This window comes from Panulirus ornatus, chromosome 17 (genome assembly GCF_036320965.1).
Source record: "Panulirus ornatus isolate Po-2019 chromosome 17, ASM3632096v1, whole genome shotgun sequence".
NCBI lineage: Eukaryota > Metazoa > Arthropoda > Malacostraca > Decapoda > Palinuridae > Panulirus > Panulirus ornatus.
Window position 1 is genome coordinate 39,683,249 of NC_092240.1, and position 20,671 is coordinate 39,703,919.

Consider the following 20,671-nt stretch of genomic DNA (forward strand, 5'->3'; position numbering starts at 1 on the left):
CACTGACAGCACGTCAACCCCTGTATACCACATCGCTCCAATTCACTCTATTCCTTGCCCTCCTTTCACCCTCCTGCATGTTCAGGCCCCGATCACACAAAATCTTTTTCACTCCATCTTTCCACCTCCAATTTGGTCTCCCTCTTCTCCTCGTTCCCTCCACCTCCGACACATATATCCTCTTGGTCAATCTTTCCTCACTCATTCTCTCCATGTGCCCAAACCATTTCAAAACACCCTCTTCTGCTCTCTCAACCACGCTCTTTTTATTTCCACACATCTCTCTTACCCTTACGTTACTTACTCGATCAAACCACCTCACACCACACATTGTCCTCAAACATCTCATTTCCAGCACATCCATCCTCCTGCGCACAACTCTATCCATAGCCCACGCCTCGCAACCATACAACATTGTTGGAACCACTATTCCTTCAAACATACCCATTTTTGCTTTCCGAGATAATGTTCTCGACTTCCACACATTTTTCAAGGCTCCCAAAATTTTCGCCCCCTCCCCCACCCTATGATCCACTTCCGCTTCCATGGTTCCATCCGCTGACAGATCCACTCCCAGATATCTAAAACACTTCACTTCCTCCAGTTTTTCTCCATTCAAACTCACCTCCCAATTGACTTGACCCTCAACCCTACTGTACCTAATAACCTTGCTCTTATTCACATTTACTCTTAACTTTCTTCTTCCACACACTTTACCAAACTCAGTCACCAGCTTCTGCAGTTTCTCACATGAATCAGCCACCAGCGCTGTATCATCAGCGAACAACAACTGACTCGCTTCCCAAGCTCTCTCATCCCCAACAGACTTCATACTTGCCCCTCTTTCCAGGACTCTTGCATTTACCTCCCTAACAACCCCATCCATAAACAAATTAAACAACCATGGAGACATCACACACCCCTGCCGCAAACCTACATTCACTGAGAACCAATCACTTTCCTCTCTTCCTACACGTACACATGCCTTACATCCTCGATAAAAACTTTTCGCTGCTTCTAACAACTTGCCTCCCACACCATATATTCTTAATACCTTCCACAGAGCATCTCTATCAACTCTATCATATGCCTTCTCCAGATCCATAAATGCTACATACAAATCCATTTGCTTTTCTAAGTATTTCTCACATACATTCTTCAAAGCAAACACCTGATCCACACATCCTCTACCACTTCTGAAACCGCACTGCTCTTCCCCAATCTGATGCTCTGTACATGCCTTCACCCTCTCAATCAATACCCTCCCATATAGTTTACCAGGAATACTCAACAAACTTATACCTCTGTAATTTGAGCACTCACTCTTATCCCCTTTGCCTTTGTACAATGGCACTATGCACGCATTCCGCCAATCCTCAGGCACCTCACCATGAGTCATACATACATTAAATAACCTTACCAACCAGTCAACAATACAGTCACCCCCTTTTTTAATAAATTCCACTGCAATACCATCCAAACCTGCTGCCTTGCCGGCTTTCATCTTCCGCAAAGCTTTTACTACCTCTTCTCTGTTTACCAAATCATTTTCCCTAACCCTCTCACTTTGCACACCACCTCGACCAAAACACCCTATATCTGCCACTCTGTCATCAGACACATTCAACAAACCTTCAAAATACTCATTCCATCTCCTTCTCACATCACCACTACTTGTTATCACCTCCCCATTTACGCCCTTCACTGAAGTTCCCATTTGCTCCCTTGTCTTACGCACCCTATTTACCTCCTTCCAGAACATCTTTTTATTCTCCCTAAAATTTACTGATAGTCTCTCACCCCAACTCTCATTTGCCCTTTTTTTCACCTCTTGCACCTTTCTCTTGACCTCCTGTCTCTTTCTTTTATACTTCTCCCACTCAATTGCATTTTTTCCCTGCAAAAATCGTCCAAATGCCTCTCTCTTCTCTTTCACTAATACTCTTACTTCTTCATCCCACCACTCACTACCCTTTCTAAACAGCCCACCTCCCACTCTTCTCATGCCACAAGCATCTTTTGCGCAATCCATCACTGATTCCCTAAATACATCCCATTCCTCCCCCACTCCCCTTACTTCCATTGTTCTCACCTTTTTCCATTCTGTACACAGTCTATATATATATATATATAATGTGTGGAAGTCGAGAACATTATCTCGGAAAGCAAAAATGGGTATGTTTGAAGGAATGGTGGTTCCAACAATGTTGTATGGTTGCGAGGCGTGGGCTATGGATAGAGTTGTGCGCAGGAGGATGGATGTGCTGAAAATGAGATGTTTGAGGACAGTGTGTGGTGTGAGGTGGTTTGATCGAGTGAGTAACGTAAGGGTAAGAGAGATGTGTGGAAATAAAAAGAGCGTGGTTGAGAGAGCAGAAGAGGGTGTTTTGAAGTGGTTTGGGCACATGGAGAGGATGAGTGAGGAAAGATTGACCAAGAGGATATATGTATCGGAGGTGGAGGGAACAAGGAGAAGAGGGAGACCAAATTGGAGGTGGAAAGATGGAGTGAAAAAGATTTTGTGTGATCGGGGCCTGAACATGCAGGAGGGTGAAAGGAGGGCAAGGAATAGAGTGAATTGGAGCGATGTGGTATACCGGGGTTGACGTGCTGTCAGTGGATTGAAGCAGGGCATGTGAAGCGTCTGGGGTAAACCATGGAAAGCTGTGTAGGTATGTATATTTGCGTGTGTGGACGTATGTATATACATGTGTATGGGGGGGGGGGTTGGGCCATTTCTTTCGTCTGTTTCCTTGCGCTACCTCGCAAACGCGGGAGACAACGACAAAGTATAATAATGATAATAATATATATATATATATATATATATATATATATATATATATATATATATATATATATATATATATATATATATATATATATATATGTATATATATATATATATATATATATATATATATATATATATATATATATATATATATATATATATATATATATATATATATATATATATATATATATATATATATATATATATATATATATATATATATATATATATATAAATATATATATATATATATATATATATATATGTGTGTGTGTATATGAACTTGAGGGGGGAGGGGTTTGTCATTTCATGTGTAGCGGGGTGGTGATGGAAATGAATAAGGGCAGACAGTGTGAATTATGTACATGTGTATATATGTATATGTCTGTGTGTGTATATATATAAGTTGAGATGTACAGATATGTGTATGTGCGTGTGTGGAAGTGTATGTATACTATATACATATGTATGTGGGTGGATTGGGCTATTCTTTTGTCTGTTTCCTTGCGCTACCTCGCTAACGCGGGGAATGGCAAATCGTGTGAAAGAATATATATATATATATATATATATATATATATATATATATATATATATATATATATATATATATATATATATTTTCTTTCACACGATTTGCCATTCCCCGCGTTAGCGAGGTAGCGCAAGGAAACAGACAAAAGAATAACCCAATCCACCCACATATATATATATATATATATATATATATATATATATATATATATATATATATATATATATATATATATATATATATATATATATATATATATATATATATATATATTTTCTTTTTCTTTCAAACTATTCGCCATTTCCCGCATTAGCAAGGTAGCGTTAAGAACAGAGGGCTGGGCCTCTGAGAGAATATCCTCACCTGGCCCCCTTCTCTGTTCCTTCTTTTGGAAAATTAAAAAAAAAACAAAAAAAAACAAAAAAAAACAAGAGGGGAGGATTTCCAGCCCTCCGCTCCCTCCCCTTTTAGTCGCCTTCTATATATATATATATATATATATATATATATATATATATATATATATATATATATATATATATATATATATATATATATATATATATATTCTTTCACATTATTTGCCATTTCCCGCGTTAGCGAGGTAGCGCAAGGAAACAGATGAGGAATGGCCCAACTTACATTCATACACATGTATATACATAAACACCCACACACACATACATACATATACATTTCAACGTATACATACATATATATACACATACATATATGTACATACACATGTACATATCCATACTTGCTGACTTCATCCAATCACGTCGCCACCTCGCCACACACAAAATTGTATCCCCCTCCCTCCACCCTCCTGCGAAGTAGCGCAAGGAACAGACAAAAAAGGCCACATTCGTTTACACTCAGTCTCTAACAGTCATGTGTAATGCACCGAAACCACAGCTCCCTTTCCACATTCAGGCCCCAAGAAACTTTCCACGGTTTACACCAAACGCTTCATATGCCCTGGTTTAATCCATTAATAGCACGTCGATTAAGATAAATCACATCGTTCTAATTCACTCTATTCCTTACACGTCTTTCACCCTCTCGTATGTTCAGGCCCCGATCGCTCAAAATCTTTTTCACTCCATCCCTCCACCACCAATTTGGTCTCCTGCTTCACCTTCTTCCCTACACCTCTGACACATATATCCTCTTTGTCAATCTTTCCTCACTCATTCTCTCCACGTGTCCAAATCATTTTAACGCACCCTCTTTTGCTCTCTCAATTACAATCTTTTTATTACCACACATCGCTCTTGCCCTTTCAGTATTTACTCGATCAAACTACCTCACACCATATATTGTCCTCAAAAATTTCATTTCCAAAGCATTCATCCTCTTCCGCTCAACCATATCTATAGCCCATAAGTTGCAACCATATGATATTGCTGGAACCACTGTTCCTTCAAACATACCCATTTTTGCTCTCCCAGATAACGTTCTCGCCTTCCACAGATTTTTCAACGCTCCTAGAACCTTCGGTCCCTATCTAAAACCTTTCAATTCCTCCAGTTTTTCTCCATTCAAATTTACCACCCAATTGGTTTGTCTCTCAACTCTACTGACCCTAATAACCTTGCTCTTATTCATTTTTACTCGCAACCTTCTTGTTTCACACACTGTACCAAAGTCAGCCTCCAGCTTCTGCAATTTCTCGCCCGAATCAGCCACCAGCGATGTATCATTAGCGAACAACAACTGACTCACTTCCCAAGCCCTCTCATCCAGAACAGACTGCATACTTGCCCCTCGCCCGTAAACTCTTGCATTCACCTCCCGAACCACCCCATTCATAAGCAAACTAAGCAACCATGGAGACATTACGCACCGCTGCCCCAAACCGACATTCACTGGGAACGAATCACTTCCTTCTTCCTACTCGTACACATGCCTTACATCCTTGGTAAAAACTTTTCACTGCTTCTAGCAACTTACCTCCCATACCATATACCCTTAATACCTTCCACAAAGCATCTTACAAATCCGTCTGTTTTTTCTAAGTATTTTTCACAAACATTCTTTAAAGCAATCACCTGATTCACACATCCTCTACCACTTCTGAAACCACACTGCTCTTCCCAAATCTGATGCTCTGTACATGCTTTCACCCTCTCACTCAGTAACCTTTCATATGATTTCCCGGGAATACTCAACATCGAATATTGTGCATATAAACGCGCACTTTCATAGAAACACATAATGCCCTGTTTGTTGTCGTTAGAAACACTAACCGCTCAGCTATGATCGCCCTAAATAGGTAAATGACCATCATTAGCAATTACCATTACTAGTAATCGAATAGCCTTAGTCTCACATCAATGAGTAACAGGTCTAGACCGGTCAAATTCCATCAACCTCACATTTGCAGTAGTTAGCATTTTAAAGAACTTAGGCCGAGCGGTTGTTGTTCCCAACTGCCACGCAAAAAGGTCCTGGGGTTGAATCCTACATGTTGAAGGGCATTATGTTCTATGGAAGTGCGAGTTCATATGCACTATATTCGTGTTCATATACCTCCGCTTTTGATAGTAAGTTCTGTAACATACTAACTACAGGAAATGTAAGTCTGATGGGATTTGACAGGTCTAGACCCCTTTGCTCATAGATGTGAAACGAAGGGTATTTGATTACTAGTAATGTCTAAGTCAAGACCAACGTACCAGCATTTACAGATCATAAACTCTCATCCTTGCCATAGAGTCATCAGATTCCTTATGAAGGTTGTGAAAATGACATCAAAAAACAGAAAAATCATCAATCCTGAAAAGAAGAAGCAATAAACTTTTGAAAGAAATGTGAATTGCGGAGTGAATATTATAAATGCTTTATTGGTTGGTTAGTTGTGCCTTAGTCCTATCAACTTCAAGGGCATTAGATTAATGGCCATCAACGTCACTATATTATCAACAGCCATATAATCTTCCACACCTTCTTCAAGTGTTAAAGATGATTGTGAGGCCACATCATACACTCTCACCGTACCTAAGGCTCTATCTTTGTGACTTGTTTATAACACTGAAACATAAAACTGAAACCTGATTTATCATCATTTCTCCATTTTTGAATGAAGTTATCTGATTTTTCTCGAAACATTGAAATGAGAAAGATTGAAACAAAAGCATTATTTTAGAATAAGAAATATATAAATGAGTTCAGAAATATATCCTTTTTGACTGAAGTGAAGAAGCGTGGTGGGAGGTGTTGTACATTGAAAATAGCACGTGAAATTATCATACAATCGCACACACACACACACACACACACACTCACACACACACACACACACACACACACACACACACACACACACACACACACAAGACACTAAGCGAGAAACTTGTTAGGAAAGATGTAAAGAAGTATTTCTATAGAATTAGATTTGTGGATGACTGGAACATCTTTAGTGATGACATTGTAAATGCTGACAGCATATAGAATTTGATAAGTTGTATGGCAAGCACGAAACTGTAAGAGATGGGGATCCACGAGTGTAGAACTCCCTATCCATACTATACAAATATATATTACACACAAACACACACCTACACCTTGAAATATATATATATATATATATATATATATATATATATATATATATATATATATATATATATATATATATATATATATATATATATATATATATATATATATATATATATATATATATATATATATATATATATATATACCAAAGGTATTTCACAGTGTTATGTGGGAGTAGTTAGCAGAAACTTCTAATGGTTAATCCTCTAAGCAAGTGGGCTGACAGCATGCTGATAGGAGCTGCGACAGTAGCAAGATAATGGCATCAGCTGAAGCGTGAAGAAGCATTGTCAAAGTTACGATATAACAAGACTGGTATAAAACATTGTCATTAGTCAAGATCTTAGAGAGACAGAAAATGCAGAAAGAAAGAAAGAGAAAGAAAGCAAGGCAACAATCTCTCAAAAGACAAGAGACTTCTGTATAGCCTGTTGTTCTTGTCCGGATGTTAGTGAAACTCTTACCATATTTACTTCAGAGATGGAGTCGAAGGAGGCGATGGTGATGTCCATACCGATGTAGCAAGGCTCGCCTGCAAGGGAAGAAAACGGGTTAGTCGTTACATTGAAACTGTGTCGTAGTTAGTGTCAATAGATCATGTTGTGGTTAAGGTCGTAGGGATTTTGTGGGCCATTGAACGTCGCCTGAAGAGGTTGGCGATCTGACTGGAAAATGTCGTCTTTTGAAGGTAACGGAACGAGCTTGTCTTACTTTCCTTCATAGTTTTTTGGGGTCTGAGTTACCTGTCCCTTCCACTTTCGAGATATGTGTCTCTTAAGGATACTACATTTCAAGAAGGTTTTTCACAATTAACCACGAGTCACTACAAGTCCCAGAATGTATGATGACGTCTGCACTCCCTACCGTAAAGGATGTCAGGAAATAAACCGTTTTCATCCCTTGTTCATAACAATGTATCGTCCACTATCGTCTGAGTAAGAGCTAAGAATGCGCTCTGTCTATGTAGTCCCAGTTTTACCTTCACATCAAAATAACACTTCGTCCGTATATATCTAAATGTCTTTCATCTTTTTCGTTCCAATGACTAGAGTTTAAAGTTTAATCTTGCACTCAATCACATTCAGTCTTTCGCCCATATTGATATAATCTCACACTGGTCAAAATATAATCACGGAATATCTAAATCGAAACGAACTTAAGCAAAACCTTAACACGTAAATAAATCTAAGCCATAGTTCCAATGCCAACATACGCGTAAAGCCTTTTTCTTTTCCTCAATATTCACCAATATTTGCACGGTACCGGTGGAACAAGATGGGACAGCAGGAGGCTTAGGCACCAGATATGGATACTTGGTGAAGTATGAAAGCCACCATTCGTCATACGAATGTATGTGGATGTTGTCAATCAGAAGGAAAGAATATTACCGTCTCAAGGGACAAACAGGAAGGCAAGGATTAAGGAAGAACGAAAAAAGAAAAAAAAAAAAAGATCATATGGAGTAAAGAGCAAATTAGAGAGTCCACCTAGCGGAGATCAGGCTAATTATGATGAGTTTTGTTAATTGTATGTGGTCTCCCTCTTTATACACGTAAGATGTATAGGTCTCCATCCTTATACAAGTAAGATCTATGGTCTCCATTAACACGTAAGATATATTGTCTCCATGCACACAAGAGATTCATGGTCTCTCTCAATAAAACGTATGATATTTTTGTGCCAAAGCTCATCAAAGATCAAGTAGCGAATGGAACAGTTGCTAAGTATGTGAGAAACATAGTAACAAGTCTCCTCCTTAAAACTAGTGTGGACAAAAGCCAGGATGAGACACGAGACAGAGTGAGACACAGTACAGGATGAGATATACAGGATGAGGCAAGACACGTAGAGGCAAGACATAATGCGAGACAAAACATAGTATGGTATAACTCAGGGTGAAGAACACGGGGTGGAGCAAGATACAGAGGGAGGCAAAAATACAAGGTGAAAAACACAGGGTGATGCAAAACCCAGCGTGAAAAGCAGATGAGTGAGGCAAAACCCAGGGTGAAAGGAAAATGAGTGAGGTAAGACATGGTGAGCTCCGACGCAAGTTACGGCAAGACACAGGGTGACGCATAACCTACGATGAGGCAAGATGCAAAATGAGGCAAGATCAAGGGCGAGGCAAGGCACAGGGTGAAGTAAGACCAAGGGTGAGGCAAGACAGGTTGAAGCAAGATACCGAGTGAGGAAAGACAAGATGAGAGGGAGAGAAAAAACAAACAGGAAGAGTTTGTACAATATTTGATTGAAAGATCATGATGAGATAAGACTAAAGATGATGCAAGACACAAGAAGAGTCCAAAACAAGGGTGAGGAAAGACCCATGGTGAAGCATGATACAAGGTGAGGCACGATCCAGGGAGAGGTACGACACAGGTGAGTCAAAATACAGGGTGAAGCAAGACACAGGGTAAGACAAGACCCAAGGTAAGAAAAAACCCACGGGAGGCAAGACTCAGGTGAGGCAAGACCCAGGGTGATGCAAGACAGAGGGTAAGGCGAGACCCAGGGTGAGGCTAGAACTAGGTTCAGGAAAGACCTAGAGTGATGCAAGAAATAGGGTGAAGCAAGACTCTGGGTGAGGCAAAACATAAGTAAGGCAAGACAGAGACTGAGGCAAGTTTCATGGTGAAGCGAGACTCAGATGAGACAAGACACAAAGGAGGTAAGACCTCGGTGAGGCAAAATTCAGAGTGAAACAAGACCTAAGTGGACAAAGATACAGGGAAAAGCGTGAATTAGGGTGAGGCAAAAGCCAGGGTGAGGTATGACATAGGGTGATACGAGACCTTGGGTGGAGCATAACCCAGGGTAAAGCAAGATTCAAGTTGAAGCACGACCCAGGGTGAGGCAACGCCCAGGGTGAGGCAAGACAGAGGTTGAGGCAAGAAACAGTGTCTCCCTCTATGTGTTCATGATAGTAAGGGCTTAGGGAAAAGAATCTTCGTGCTAATGCTCATCGACAGAGGTTGAAATGATGTGGATTGATGACAAAACAAAAAAAAAGAAAAGAAACTTGGCTACTTTTGACCTCTGAAGAACGCTGAGGATAATCAAGTTACAACTTTGTCACTGGCATTATGTTCAGTGAGAGGTAAGGCACACTTGTGCCAAATTTCATCAATGTTGGATTGAATGTGTTCAAATACTGGGCAAAAACAAGAATTGTACTTCTTTGTTTGACCTCTGACTTCTAAAGAATGGCCAAAACAAATCATATATTTCATTTGCACATAATGTACGGTATGCAAAGGAATACATCATGGCACGATATTTCTCTAACATTGGCCATGTATTGGTAGGAAAAAGACCCAAAAAAAATGAAGATATGTTATTTCATTGACTTTTGACCCTTACAGTGGAGTAGACATGGCTGAAATCACAAACATCTATCCGGGGCATTGCATGAGGCGTGTGGAAAAGGTTTCTGTGTGCAGTGTATCGCTCCAGTTGATTGAGACTAAGGAACAGCAATCCAAAATATACAATTTCTGGGGGATTCTTTGACCTCTGACCCTTAAAAGTCTAAAAGATTTAGACAAAAAGAAGATTACTTCGTGGTGTTCTGAACCTCCGAGTTTGAAATGACTCGACCCGAAAAAAGGATTGTGCAAATTCTTAGGTATTGTGAAGAAAAAAGATGAAAATAACAAGGAGAAACAAGAAGAAACAGCAGAAAAAAGGATATTTGTGGGAGACACGAAAAATGAAAATAAAAAGATACTGAAAGAAATTGCTTGAAAATCTTTGAGATCGTCTTATTTGTCAAAGATACGAGATTGGTGAATAGACACAAGGATCAAAGAAAAATTACCGTCAATGTGATGAATATGTTCATCATGATAAACACAAAAATAAAGAATTAGAGAACCTTCGCTCGTAGTGGTGTGTTGAGAAGATCTAATGGGAATTATTTATGGGTGTCTTGAAGGTCAAGGTTATATGTAAGTTAACAGTCTAAGAACTGTGTCAGGTCGGTCTCTGCAGTTCCTCTGCAAACAGATGTGGACTGAGATTCATTATCAATGTCTTCTTGTTGCAGAACTGAAGCTATCGCTTTCTTATCCTGAAGCGATACGAAGATAAGAAAGCTGTAAACCAAATACAAACATTTACTTAGAACTATGACCTGCTGCCCAGTAACCACAAACACTTAACACCTACACAGTGAAACAAAGAACATCCCAATACAACCCCACCTTGAGGTGCTCGGCACCAAACTCTATGCAACAGCAGTAGACCCCCTCCCACCCACACTACTCTTAACTAACCACCAACCCCCAAGCTTCTTACCCCTACCTCACTCTTCAGTCACCGTAACCCCGACACAAATCGATACAAAACTAACAAAACACAAACACGCTGAAATAATCTGGTAAACATTAAGAAAAAACAATTTCGCAACTCAGATTGAAACTCCAACCTGCCGGACTTACTCCCATCAAAAGTCACACTCCCCAGACGTATTCGGGTCACACTCTCGCGCTGACGCGCTGGATATCATCCATCACTGCAACACTACAAACATAATGTCAACATATCCCAAGACCCTTCATACCCACGAAGCACATACCATAAAGAAGACACCGAGTACTTAATACGCAGTTGCCCTGCACTCTCTGCACATAGACGTAAGCATATAACTAAACTTTATGACCTGTGGTCCCGACCGTTGACTTGCCCAGCTCCCTGAGTGCTGCAGGAACTTCGTAAGGATTGAAGAGACTTCTGGGTCAGGAAGTATGTATATATATATATATATATATATATATATATATATATATATATATATATATATATATATATATATATACAGAGAGAGAGAGAGAGAGAGAGAGAGAGAGAGAGAGAGAGAGAGAGAGAGAGAGAGAGAGAGAGAGAGAGAGAGAGTCAAACAGACAGGGAGACAGAGAGAAGAACGTGTGTGTGTGTGTGTGTGTGTGTGTGTGTGTGTGTGTGTGTGTGTGTGTGTGTGTGTGTGTGTGTGTGTGTTAGATCGAGCCATTGCGCTACAGTGTCGTGCAGTCACGTTTAATGTTAGTGTTATTGTCCTCAAGGCTCGTATTATGCTTACGTCTCGTAACGTCGTGCTCAGAGCTCGTAATGTCATGTTCAAGGATCGTAATGATATGCTCAAGGATCGTAGCTTTGAGCTAAAGGGTCGCAACGTCATACTCAGGGATCGTAACGTCGAGCTCAAGGTTCATAGGGGTCGTACTCAAAGGACGCAAAGTCATGCTCAAGTATCGTAACTTTGCGCTTAATGGTCCTAACGCCATACTTCAGGGCTATGACGTCGTGCTTAATAGGTAGCAACATCCTACTCAAGTTGTAACGCCTTGTTCATGGGTCGTAACGTCCTGTTCAAGGGTTGTAACGTCATGCTCAGGGGATCGTATGCTAGTGCTCAAGGGTCGTAACGTCACGTTCAAGGGTTGTAACACCGTGGTCAAGGGTTACATCATCTTGTTCTCATAGTATGAGCAAACTTTTTTAATCTCACTTTTAAAACTTTTAACTTCATGATTAATTCATGGAGCTAGATACGATACATGATATAATGCAGCCCATTTTCTCCGTGTGTCTTATACCCATTAAGAAATAACCTACGTTTTCTTTTTGATAATTTGCATATGACCTACTGTCATCACTCTGCATGTAAGCTTTCTCACATATGTTTCAGTCCGTCAACTTTCTCACTTCAATATTCTCCACAGAGACTGTTGGAGTCATCTTCATCAACTCTCCTTATTACATGTATATCCAACGTCTAACATGATTGCTATACCGTTGATCAGGAAATGAAAACACAAGAGTCCCAAGCTTTTGGCTGCAGCGCAAGACATTCTCAAGGATACTAGTCACAAAAAGCAGAAGGAAAGACAAATAAACAGGCAGGAACCATGTTACCAAGTGAGGCCTGGAGACAACCACCACCGACCCAGGACCATCCCCTACCCGGCAACTCAGAGGCCGTGAGCCAAGGTAAGGTCGTGCCTGCATAAACCTAAGTGAGAGCTCCCCTCAACTCCTCCCCAAACCACCAGGTAAGAGGCCGACTTAATTCAAAAGGCAACGGCCACCCAGAGCTCACTACCAACCAAGGCAACGGCCACCCAGAGCTCACTACCAACCAAGGCAACGGACACCCAGAGCTCACTACAAACCAAGGCAACGGACACCCAGAGCTCACTACCAACCAAGGCAACGGCCACCCAGAGCTCACTACCAACCAAGGCAACGGACACCCAGAGCTCACTACCAACCAAGGCAACGGCCACCCAGAGCTCACTACCAACCAAGGATAAACAAAACAAGACAAAGATATTAACATACAATATGAATACTGATACTACAAGATAATCCTAATAAGACATACTTTTAGTCTTATAACTTTTAGACAGTTGTTGTGAAAGAATATGATCCATGTTGCACATACCATCATTCAGATTTATTGAACTGCTTTGATGTATAATACATGACTTTACTAATAGCCTTCCTGACTGACAGTTTGACTTATAAATGTTACTGCTATGTTCCCAGTCAGTACAAAATTGGTCATTGTCTCTGCTGTGTACACACAGACCGCTACATACACAACCTTTCCTACTGGAATATATATATATATATATATATATATATATATATATATATATATATATATATATATATATATATATATATATATATATATATATATATATATATATATATATCCCTGGGGATAGGGGAGAAAGAATACTTCCCACGTATTCCCTGCGTGTCGTAGAAGGCGACTAAAAGGGGAGGGAGCGGGGGGCTGGAAATCCTCCCCTCTCGTTTTTTTTAATTTTCCAAAAGAAGGAACAGAGAATTGGGCCAGGTGAGGGTATTCCCTCAAAGGCCCAGTCCTCTGTTCTTAACGCTACCTCGCTAATGCGGGAAATGGCGAATAGTTTGAAAGAAAGAAAAAAAAAAAAAAAAATATATATATATATATATATATATATATATATATATATATATATATATATATATATATATATATATATATATATATATATGTTAGGCAAACCTTTTTCTTTAGAAATCTTTTTGTCTGTCTTACATAAACTTTGTCATGAATCTGGTAAGAAATTTGAAACACTCGCACAATCTTCAACAAAATCTGAACTTGATAATCTAAAATCTGATGGGTGAATCATATCTAAAAACTGTACTGATTTTGAGAGGCTTCAACATTCATCCTAAAGGCAACAATTCTTTCTGATTAAGAAAAAAACATGTTCTTAAAATTGTTGGTGACCCTTTAACCTGTGTTATAGAACTTTCTTTTAGGTTTAACCAAACACTTTCAGATAGAACCAGGAGGACAACAGAATCTCCTAGCAACTGCTTTAATGTGATGAAATACTTCAAAGTATTCAGGATCCTAATCCTCAAATCTCTCAAAAACATTCCTGAGAATGCCAACATACTGATGGAGTTATTGTCGTTACAAAAAGTTACTAAATCCACCGGTGTGAGCAGACTTTCTATAATACTTGTAAAAAATGTCATCACATTCAGGCAGTTGTTAGAAAAATGTTATACTCTTAGTTTTATTGGAAAATGTTTGCTTGCCAGAGATGTGATGAAGTTTATGTAGGACAGACAGGGAAATTTTCATAAATAGAGGATGTCTCAACATAGATATATTCCACTACTAGGACAGGTTGTGTATGTAATGGTTTCTGTGTACATAGTCGAGACAGTGACCACTGTTGTACTGACTGGGAACATAGCAGTAACATTTACAAGTCAAACTCAAACAGAAAGGCTGTTGGTAGATTCATGTATCAGAAATCGATGCAGTTCAGTGAATATAAATTGATGGTAGGCATAAACTGGGTAACTTTCTGTCAGAACAACTGGCAATTGAGGAAACGTCATCTTTGATACTCTTACTGTGTCTTGTAATTTCAATATTTGCATTATATGTTCATTTTTTGTGCTCTCCTGTTAATGCTTGGGTGGTAGTGAGGTCTGGGTGGCCGTTGTCTTGTGATTCAGGTCTGCTTCTTACTCGGTAGGTGTGTGTGTGTGTGTGTGTGTGTGTGTGTGTGTGTGTGTGTGTGTGTGTGTGTGTGTGTGCGTGTGGAGGGGTGGGGGGAGGTGAGGGGAGGTCTTAGGTTTATTAGGTATGACCTTACCTTGCCTTACGGCCGCTGAATTGCCAGTTCTGGGGTGGTTGTTCTTTGGCCTCACTTGGGAACATTGTTTTTGCCTGTTTATATATATATTTTCTTTTTTTGTTATCATCGCCCTTGAGAATGTCTTTCAACAACAGACGAAAGATTGGGATTCACGTGTTTTCATTTCCTGTGAATCTGGATAATCACCTTACCAATGCTCCATTGTAGATAAAAAACGTATATATAGCTTTTTTATGTTAGCTGAGACGTCACGGGCAACTGAGGCCCTAATCAATGCTATCTTATTAACGCTATGGATAACGCTGAACATAACGTGCGTAAGACAAGAGAACAAATGGGAACATCAGTGAAGGGGGCAAGTAGGGAGGTAACAACAAGTAGTGGTGAAGTGAGAAGAAGATGAAGTGAGTACTTTGAAGGTTTGTCGAATACGTTTGATGATAGAGTGGCAGATATAGGGTGTTTTGGTCGGTATGGTGTGCGAAGTGAGAGGGTCAGGGAGAATGGTTTGGTTAAGAGAGAAGAGGCAGTGAAAGCTTTGCGGCAGATTAAATCCGGCAAGGCGGCGTGTTTGGATGGTATTGTAGTAGAATCTATTAGAAAAAGGGGGTGACTGTGTAATTGATTGGTTGGTACGGATATTCAGTTGATGTCTGGATCATGGTGAAGTGCCTGAGGATTGGTGGAATGTATGCATAGTGCCATTGTACAAAGGCAAAGGGAATAAGGGTGAGTGTTCAAACTACAGAGGCATACGTTTGTTGAGCATTCCTGGGAGATTGTATGGGAGGGTATTGATTGAGAGGGTGAAGGCATGTACAGAACATAAGATTGGGGAAGAGCAGTGTGGTTTCAGAAGTGGTAGAGGATGTGTGGATCAGGAGCATCGGGCAATTCAGCCAGTACGTTCACACCCCCGATAAACAGAACCGCCTTCGGGGATTGGTACCCGCCAGTTGACCGCGGGGCGACAGACAGCCAACCGTCACCCACAAGCACACAAAGGGGGAAGCACATTCACCAGCCCAAGGGCATTTATGGATCTGGAGAAGGCATATGATAGGGTTGATAGAGAAGCTTTGTGCAAGGTTTTAAGAGTATATAGTGTGGCGGATAATTTGCCAGAAGCAATGAAAAGTTTTTACCAAGGATGAAAGGCATGTGTACGAGTAGGAAGAGAGGATAGTGATTGGTTCCCAGCGAATGTTGGTCTAAGTCAGGGGTGTATGATGTCCTCATGGTTGTTTAATGTGTTGATTAGGGAGGTAAATGCAAGAGTTTTGGAGAGAGGTCAAGTATGCAGTTCGTTGGGGGTGAGAGGGCTTGGAAAGTGAGTCGGTTGTTGTTCGCCGATGATACAGCTCTAGTTGCTGATTCGAGTGAGAAACTGCAGAAGTTAGTGACTGAGTTTGGAAAGTGTGTGAAAGGAGAAAGTTGAGAGTAAATGTGAATAAGAGAAAGTTATCAGGTTCAGAATGATTGAGGGACAAGTTAATTGGGATGTAAGTCTGAATGGAGAAAAACTGGGGGAAATGAAGTCTTCAAGATATCTGGAAGTGAACCTAGCAGCAAATGAAACCATGGAAGCGGAAGTGAGTCACAGGGTGGGGGAGTGGACGAAGGTTCTGGGAGCGATGATGAATGTGTGGAAGGAGAGAACGTTATCTCGGAGAACAAAAATGGGTATGTTTGAAAGAATAGTACTTCTAACAATGTTATATGGTTGCGAGCTATGGGCTATGGATAGGGTTGTACGGAGGGGGGTGGATGTGTTGGAAACGAAATGCTTGAGGACAATATGTAGTGTGAGGTGGTTTGATTAAGTAATGAAAGGGTAAGAAAGATGTGTGGAAATAAAAATAGCGTGGTAGAGAGAGCAGAAGAGGGTGTGTTGAAATGGTTTTGACATATAGAGAGAATGAATGAGGAAAGATTGACAAAGAGGGTACATGTGTCAGTGGTGGAGAGAACAAGAAGTGGGAGGCCAAATTGGAGATGGAGGGATAGAGTGAAAAAGATTTTGAGCGATCGGAACCTTGACATACAGGAGAGTGAGAGACGTGCAAGGAACAGAGTGAATTGTAACGGTGTGGTATGCTGGGGCCGACATGCTGTTAGTGGACTGAACCAAGGCATGTGAAACGTCTGGGGTAAACCATGGAAAGGTCTGTGGGGCCTGGATGTGGATAGGGATCTGTGGTTTCAGTGCATTACACATGACAGCACGTCCAAACCATTTTGATGTATTCTCTTCCCCTTTATCACCATCTCACACCATATGCTGTCCTCATATACTTAATTTCCAACACATCCACCCTCCTCCGCACAACCCTATCTATAGCCCATGCCTCGCTACCATATAATATTACTAGAACCACTATTCCTTGAAAGTTACCCATATCTGCCCTCCCAGATAACGTTGTTTCTTTCCACACATTCTTCGTCGCTCTCAGAACCTTGGCCCCCCCCCCAGCCGCGCTCCACCCCCCCCCCCCCCCCCCACCCCCACCCTATGACTCACTTTCTGCTTCCATGGCTCCATTCGCTGTCAAGTCCACTCCCAGATATCTAAAACACTTCACTTCCTCCAGTTTTTCTCTGTTCAAGCTTACATCCCAACTAACTTGTCCCTCAACTCTATTGTCCTTACTAATCTTGCTTTTATTCACATTTACTCTCAACTTTCTCCTTTCACACACTTTTCCAAACCCAATCACCAACTTCAGCAGTTTCTCACTTGAATCAGCCACCAGTGCTATGTCATCGGCGAACAACGACTGACTCACTTTCCAGGCCCTCTCATCCACAAAAAACTGCATACTCGCCCCTCTCTCTAAGACTTTTGTATTCACTTTTCTCACTATCCCATCCACAAACAAATTAAACAACCAAGGTAATCACCTAACCCTGCCGCAGACCGACCTTTTCTCTGGAAACCAATCACTCTCCTCTCCGCCTACTCGTACAAACACTTTACACCTTTGAGAAAACCTGCTCACTGCCACACCAAATGTTCTTAACTTCCACAGAGCATCTCCAACAACCATATCATATGCTATCGCCAGATCTATAAATGCCACCGACAAATCCATCTGTTTTCTGAGTATTCTTCCCCACATTTTTCAAAGTAAACACCTGATCTACACATTCTCTACCGCTTCTGAAGCTAAACCGCTCCTCCACAATCTGATGCTCTGTATATGCCTTCACCCTCTTAATCAGTACCCTTCCATACAACTTACCAAGTGCTCTCAACAAACCTATGCCCCTCTGCCTTTAAACATCGGCACTATATATGCATTTCGCCAATCCTCGGGCACTTCATCATGATCCATCCATACACTGAATATCATTACCAACCAATCGACAACACAGTCACCCTCTTTCTTGATTAATTCAACTGCAGTACCATAGAGTCCCACCGTCTTGCCGAATATCTTTTTTCACAAGACCTTCACCACTTCTACTCTCCTCACCTAAACTCTTCCCATGACTCTCACTTCGCACACCACCTCGACCAAAGCACCCTACATCCCCTTTCATCGATGTTTTCATTTCTCCTCATGTCATTCGCACATAAGTTTCCTCCTTCCCAAATATCTTTTTTATCCTCTCTCTCTCTCTCTCTCTCTCTCTCTCTCTCTCTCTCTCTCTCTCTCTCTCTCTCTCTCTCTCTCTCTCTCTCTCTCTCTCTCTCTCTCTCTCTTGGGAGTATAGTCTCGTCTAGAGCTTCACACTTCAGGGGAGTCCATATATCCCTACCACTGGAAGTAGCGCATCCTTGGGATGCAGAATCCTTTAGAAAATGGTCCTGGGTAACAGCAAGACGCCTTCATAGAAACTGGTAATGGAGTAATTTTGAATACGTAGATATGAAAATGAATGTATGAATCTCTTATGCGTTTACTAATAACACCTCAGGTGTTCTACACTGATGTTGGAATATCAGGAGAGAAACTTCCCACAGGAAGAGGTTTCAGCTGACACAGGTGGGATTCATGGCAAGGTAAATGCCTGAGAACGGCCTCACTTCAAGACACATTAACACAGTAACAAAAGCCTGTAGCTTTTCAGTTGCTCTGTAATGTGCTGTAACAGGAAATGGAATGATGCCATGTCTGAGTTGTTCAAGAGCGAAAGTTCCAAATCTGTCTAACACTATCCACTTAGAAGTAGATTCGAACTCACCACTCATTAGTCGTTATACAGCTTCATAAACTGGCTATAATGTAAATTGAAGAAAAAAAATCACACTTGATCACCGCTTTCCACGTTAGGTAGCGCCAGCAACAAATGAAGGATGGCTGCATCCGCTCACAGCTCCCTATTCACAACCAAGCCCCACAGACCTCTCCATGGTTCACCCTGGGCGTTTCACAATCCCTGGTTCGGTCCATTAACAGCACATCGACCCCAGCATACTAAATCGTTCCAATTCCCTGTATCCCGTGCAAGTCTTTCACCTTCCTGCATGTTCAGGCCCCAGTCGCTCTAAATCTTCTTCATTCCATCCTTCCACCTTCAATTTGGTCTCCCGCTTCTTGTTCCCACCACTTTTAAAATCTTATGTTTCTACCTGAAGGCTCTGAAACAAATAGTGCTATTAAGTTCCTATAGTAGAAAAAAAGATCCAAAATAGAATCTCAGCCATTGTTCCGGAGCGTAGGAAAATAAGAAAAAAAAAAAAACTCTGACGTTTTAGGAACGTCTATTGTTTTTTAGCCTAAGAATATTTTAAAAAACAATTATGTGTGTAGTGCCCTTGACTCTGTGGAGCCAAGTACCATCCAGCCGGACTGCAGGGGACGGAAGTACCTCCGTATGAGGAGGCGGGGAGTGTGGTGGCTTGGGCTTCAACTCATGGGTATGCCACATACCCTTGTTTTCTACTCATACAGCTTGCTTCACCACGCTGGTCTCTATGTTTCTGATCTCTTACACTGTCACAAACAGGATTCTGTTGCTGTTTGTATCCCGTAATATGTGCTCAGTACATTCGTCTGTGCTACTTTAATTCAACCAAAATGATGATCTAAACCTTTATGTTGCAAAACATTATTTCCTGAGTTGATGTATAGAAGTGTAGAGGGAGTTAGAGGAATTAGTATAAGACGATAAAGGTATGTGTCCTATGTGTGTCTTTGTGTGTGTGTGTGTGTGTGTGTGTGTGTGTGTGTGTGTGTGTGTGTGTGTGTGTGTGCATTTGCATGTGTGTGTGCATATGCATATGCTGTGTGTGTGTGTGTGTGTGTGTGTGTGTGTGTGTGTGTGTGGTGAAAGAGGTTAACCTGAAGTGCCAGATTATGACAGCAGATCACCACTCCGTACGTACACTCAAACCTCTTCGCCATAAAAAAAGCTATGGCCGTGAACTACATGACTCCAGACTTCCCCCAAGAGGGAGGACACAGATCAGTTAGATATAGCATTAGGTGGGAGTGTCCAGAGGGACACACTCTACTTAATGGAACGGTTTCACCAGCCGTGGACCGCTACTGAAACAGCCGACGCCGTGCGAAAGAATTCCGAAAATGATTTTACCGCAGAGTATCTAAGGACAATAGAGATGTGATCTACACTATGAGAAACGAA

At 41.0% G+C, this 20,671-nt stretch overlaps 1 protein-coding gene across 2 annotated transcripts in view; it reads right to left on the minus strand.

Moving 5' to 3' along the window:
• The window catches only part of Lcch3 (Ligand-gated chloride channel homolog 3), a 435,919-nt gene that overhangs the window by 145,880 nt on the left and 269,368 nt on the right, over positions 1 to 20,671 (minus strand). The window contains exon 3 of one of the 2 annotated variants that reach the window (XM_071672256.1): positions 7,373 to 7,431. In XM_071672256.1, coding sequence (XP_071528357.1) covers positions 7,373 to 7,431 — 59 coding nt within the window. Of the gene's footprint in view, positions 1 to 7,363; positions 7,432 to 20,671 lie in introns of both variants that reach the window. The other variant, XM_071672255.1, reaches the window with a different exon arrangement.